General features: G+C 37.8%; 1 protein-coding gene across 1 annotated transcript; it reads left to right on the forward strand.

Moving 5' to 3' along the window:
* Nucleotides 1-684: 684 nt before the first annotated feature.
* On the forward strand, nucleotides 685-2,284 carry PSMD10 (proteasome (prosome, macropain) 26S subunit, non-ATPase, 10; the record flags this gene model as incomplete). The annotated part of the gene is made up of 3 exons (XM_009871253.1): nucleotides 685-831; nucleotides 939-1,105; nucleotides 2,131-2,284. Coding segments are annotated over 3 exons (468 nt in total), but the record flags the coding sequence as incomplete, so codon positions are not given.
* Between the last annotated feature and the right edge of the window lie 3,456 nt (nucleotides 2,285-5,740).

The following is a 5,740-nucleotide window of genomic DNA, read 5'->3' on the forward strand; positions in this document are numbered from 1 at the left end:
CTCTTGCTTACTGTCAAGGAATTTCAGGTAAATTTTCTTACGAAAAAAGGCTTCAAAGCTGAGGACGTTTAGGTTGTCATTGGATGTTTTCACATTGTCTTTATGTCTCTGTGATCCTCTTAAATATTGTGCCAAATCATAAGGGATGCCCTGAAGAAAACAGCATAGGGGAGATGACAGGTTCAGTGATTTCTCAGTTCCAAAAGAAATGGTCTGTTACTGTCCTAGGGGAATGGTTGGAATAACTACATCCGTTATTAAGCATCCTAAAGATCATCCTTGAAAAAGGGAATGTTGTCCCTTCATTTTAGTTTGAGGGTAGGATGTATAAAAGATTGCATAAACTTTTGGACAGTCTTCTCTACCATGCTTATTTGTTCTTTAAAAAACACTACTCTTAATTCTGCAGAGGCAAAGTGCCCTGCAAGATACCATGAATAACTGTGCAAAAGAAGTGATTTCTGTCATTTAACTAGCGGCTTTCTTCAGGTACTGAATGCAGACATGTGAGAGGACGTGAGACTTGTCTCTCTGGTGATAATCAATACTGCTTAGCTTTACAGGAACAGGAATATGTGCAGTATGACTAATGAGTAGTCAAGTCTGTATTGGGGTTAGGCTATGTCGCATTTTTTGCCTGAAACTCCTAGTTTTAACAATGTATTCTTTTTCTTGGCTCCGTAGGCTGGTTGGACTCCCTTACATATTGCTGCTTCTGCAGGACGTGATGAAATTGTAAAAGCCCTTATTGCCAAGAGTGCTCATGTAAATGCTGTTAATCAGAATGGCTGTACACCCCTGCATTATGCAGCCTCCAAAAATAAGCAAGAGGTATGTTCATCTGTGCTACTGGAGGTGGTAGTGCTCTTGGAAAAAGTGTTTAGTTATATTAACTTTTCCTTCTCCTCCCCTGCTCCTGTCTCTTTCTACATATTCAGATTGCAGTCATGCTTTTAGAAAATGGAGCTGATCCGGATGCAACAGATCATTTTGAATCCACTCCATTACACAGAGCAGCAGCCAAAGGAAACCTAAAAATGGTACAGATACTTCTGCAGCACAATGCATCTCCTAATATACAGGACTCTGAAGGGAATACTCCTCTGTAAGTATTTTTTTAATTTATTTTGCTTAATATAGCATCACCTCTATGAAATAGAACTCTATTACGTCAATTTCCTTTTTTAAAAATTTCTTATTAATTTCTCAAAACACTCCCTTGCTTCATACCTTCATGTAAATCCTTCTTAAAAAGGGTTTAAGAAAATCATTTTTGCTAATTTACCTGTGTGTCTGTACATGCATACTTTAATTTATGTTACTATATGTACTTGAAATGTGCAGAATACCTTTTGCAATAATTTAGAATATGTTCGATTACCACTGGATTGTAGAAAGCAAGCTAATGACATCAAAGTCAGAGGAAGCTGGCCTCACAGGCTGGTCTGCTCTGTCCTGCCAAGCAAGAACTAATTTTGGAAGCTCTACGTCACTTCTCTAAGAAAAAAAATCTGCAATTTATGTACGTCAGTCCTGTGTTTGATACTACCTTAGAGATCAGTTTGAATCTGTAAGGGCTAGCTGCTTTGACATTGGTGGCAAAAGTCTGACTTGTCTACAGCAGAATTAAGATTTTTGCCCTGGGTAAGATCAAGCAGTATGGTTTAGCTATACATAAAAAACTTGATGTTGTCCTGGAACACACACGCTTATTTTCAAGATACTATGCCAAAAAGCATTTGCTGCATTTACAGTAACTCTTACTTCAGATTATTTTTAAGCGTCATATGATTTAGTTTATCACTTTCAGTTCAGATAGAGATTATCATTTTTCAATTTCACAGTGGATTATGTGCTCCTTAGCTTTACCAGCTGCAGAGCCAAATCCTAGTAAAAAGGAGTGTCTTAATGTTGCAAGGACGATAGCAGGAGAAATGTTCTTTTGCTCCTTAATGACAACAGAGTGACTGGACAGCAAGCTTTAGAACCTGTGTGGGTAGTTGGCTGCGTGTGGTTTAGTTGTTCTAGTTCACTCAAAGTTCACTCTGGCATTTTAACAAGGCATAATTACTGTTCATTATAGGCGTGGACTGTTTAATAGTGGCTATGGGTTTTTTGTTCTTATTACAGTCATTTAGCCTGCGCCGAAGAGAGAGTGGAGGAGGCAAAGCTTCTGGTGTCTCACGGTGCAAGTATTCACATTGAGAATAAGGAGGAGCTGACCCCACTGAAAGTGGCAAAAGGTGGCCTGGGAGCTGTACTTAAAAGAATGATGGAAGGCTAGTGCGGACTTCTGACTTGACTCTTTCCTATTGCACTCTTATTTAAGACTGCAAACTTCATATTTTGATAGTTAGCTAGGATGCCATGTATGGGTATCAGAGTGGTAATAAAATGTGTATCTCTAGCTTTCTTTCAAGTACAGCGCCAAAAGAACTGTTTGTTCTTCCTGTTAATTAAACAGTTCATTTTTTTAAGTATTTTTCAGTATCTTACACTTTTCTTTTAGTTTACAGTATGATCTGTATAAATGGAGTAATTCCTTTTAATTCAGAACCTAACTTAGGATTAGTTTTTCCAAGCAACAGGACCAAAAATGCTTCAACCGTTTAAAGTCAGTTTTATTTTGGAAGTTTATTCCAGGGTCTTAGCCTTAGCCTTTGTAATTTTTGTGTGATTTTTTTTTTTTTTTTGCGGGTATTAATTCTCTTCCTTCAGATGATTTTAAACTACACTTCTCTCTTTTGTAGAGGGCAGTTTACTCAGTTACCTAAATAATTGTATCCATTTTTATGCTTAGTCTGTTCAAGTGAGCTCTGAGTGTTCAGAGCTTTTTTGTTGTTACCTATTGTTACAATATTCTTTGAATCTTTAACTATATACATTTGATGAAGTGCACTGGACTGGTTGCAGAATGCAGTTTCATGGTTACCTCTGCGAATATACTGTTCTGTAACAGATGGCTCTGGATACTTCTCTGAGATGTATTTCAGATCTTGCTCCTTCAGCAGATCTCTTTTTCTGTTTGGCTCTCATTATCTAGCACTAACACTTGCATATTACCATCTTATTTTGTAACAGAAGCCTGATTTAATCTCTGTTTACTCACAGCGAGTCCTGGTACTAAGTTATTAGAAGACAGAGCTAATGAGGCTGAGTCTAAAAAGTGGCCTTCTGTTCTGTTGTTGGTAATACCACTTTTGACACTAGTGGGATACATCTCCCCCTTCTGAACAGACTATGCTGATGAGATTAAATTCTGTGAAATAAAGAACTTTCTTAAACAGCAATCTTTGGTGTTATAAAACTTTATTAAATTTACATGTAACAAACTCAATATTTTCTAAATAGCATGTAAACTTGGGATGAGAACAAGTCAGATGAAACTCTGTCATCTGTTACCCAGTATGGAATCACAGAATCATGTTAGGGGTTGGAAGGGACCTCTAGAGATTATCTAGTCCAACCCCCCTGCCAAAGCAGGATCCCCTAGGGCAGCCACACAGGAACACGTCCAGGTGGATTTTGAAAGTCTCCAGAGAAGGAGACTCCACAACCTCTCCAGGCAGCCTGTTCCAGTGCTCTGTCACCCTCAGAGTAAAGAAATTTCTCCTTATGTTGAGGTGGAACTTCCTATGTTCTAACTTAAACTCATTATTTTTTGTTCTATTGCTGGGCACAACTGAAAAGAGATTGTCTCCTTCCCCTTGACACTCACCCTTCAGGTATTTATATACATTATGAAAGTAGAACGTTCGTTGTGCAGCTGCAAGGAGAAGCTGAAATGGAAGATGACAATTTCTGCAGTGCGACTTGTAGAGATTAAGGTAATGCAATTTATTTTGACAGGGAAGATAGAAAATTGCAACCAAGCAAAATACTTCTAAGTCTATCCTAAAAAGCAAAGTACAGTTTAAATTTCACTGAGGGTACCTATTGAGAGCAGGAGGTGTAACTTGCCTGTACAGTAAGTTCTGGCCATGCAGACCTGGTGTGGAGGAGGAACCTAACTTAGTAAATATATTGTGCAGGCACTGCTGAAAACTTGAATTGTGAAAAGCTGAAGTTAGAATTCTGTGTTCATCCTTTTTTTTTGTATAGCAAAAAAACCCTGTTAGAGCTCTGTAGCTTTGTAAATCCACTTCCCTCAGAGATGGCGACTTGAAAATTGGCTTAATATCTGGTTTCCATCTTAACGGTCCCTACTTCCTCAAGAGGAGATAAATGGGACATGCAGCAAGACTGTCAGAACATCTGAGGCAAATTCTGAAAAATGTTTCTTCATTCTGCATAACTCTGCAGGACTTTTGAGCTACACACTGTGTATCAATATGTAATTTGGCTTTTGCTTTACCAAGAGCATCAGTAGAAAACTAGGAACAGTATCCCATCCTTTTTAGTAAACTATTTTACATAAGAGAAACTTCATAATGAGAAAAATATCTGCCAGAAGGCTTACAAAAGTATCTTGATATGTTAAGGAGCTGCAAATAAATATTATTTTTATTACTTTCCTCCTCACCTCCAGCAATCTGTTTTTGTTTTGCTTCTTATTTTTGCCTTTTTTTTAATACTAGCTATTACACACTGGTGGTTAGAAGTATGAGAGGAATTATTAGTCTAGAACTTGTGTTCCATTGTTCTTTCTTTTTATATAAAAACACTAACATGACTTGAGCGAGTCCTACTTTTTTAGCAAATGTAAGACCTGTGGTCTTCCAGGAAGACTGTATGAGCCATAGAAGGAAATTTCAACTTCACCAGCATAAGCTCCTGTCTTACTGTAGCAAGTTACATAAGGAATACGTGTAGAGATATTTGTGGAGGTGAGATCAAGGAAAGATTAAAAAATTGTTGTAATGGCCATGTAATATATTCCACCCTTCAATCACAATAGTGCTGTTGCAGAGATGTGAAAGTTGGAAAGCTGTTGCAATAAGAGAAATGTAACTGAGGCACACGTATAGAGGGGATGACTTTAGAAGAATTAATGCAACTACAGCAGTATGATGAAGAGAGTTCTTGGTATTTTTGCATGAAGGTCAGAGAAGAAATTCTGTAAAATTAATGCCACTGTAAGCTACATCATGGGCTCCCTTGGACCAAAAATTGATTTGAATTACCTCATTAGAAACACCTTTGGTAAGAAATGGCACCCAGACACAAGGAGGCGGTACTTACTCTTCTCTTGCTGTTACTGAGCGTGGTTAATGTCATAGTCCTGTGTCCTTAGAAAACTTTGGGTGTGAGTATTGGAAGTTTTCAGTAGATTTCTGAACCTAGATTGAAGGATGTGAGTTTGCAGATTATGCTGAGTACAATTGCCCGAGAAGAGAGATGCCTGATTCAGAGACTTCTGTACATGTCATGACTTATGGTTTACCCAGGCGTTACGGGTAGAGAGGAGTATGAGGATCCACTGGTAGAGTATGGCAGTGTTGGTGTTGGCAAGGGTTTGACACTCACAGTCTGGCATGAGAAGTTGTTAGCTAAAAGAAGAACACTGTAAATGCTCTTTTACTGTGGAATGAGGCTGAAGATTAAGATATGCATATCAAAGATATATTTGAAAGCCAGAAAACTGCGTAGAAAGGGCAATGAATATAGTTATTCATAATGATCCAAACTGAATCTTAATTAGGTCCTTGTGCCTTACATCTTTAAATGTTGACCTTTCTTTTCTTTTTTTTTTCTCTGTTTTGGGTTGTTTTTTTTTTTGTTTGGTCACTTTCTTCATAAA

This window comes from Apaloderma vittatum, unplaced genomic scaffold (genome assembly GCF_000703405.1).
Source record: "Apaloderma vittatum isolate BGI_N311 unplaced genomic scaffold, ASM70340v1 scaffold24720, whole genome shotgun sequence".
NCBI lineage: Eukaryota > Metazoa > Chordata > Aves > Trogoniformes > Trogonidae > Apaloderma > Apaloderma vittatum.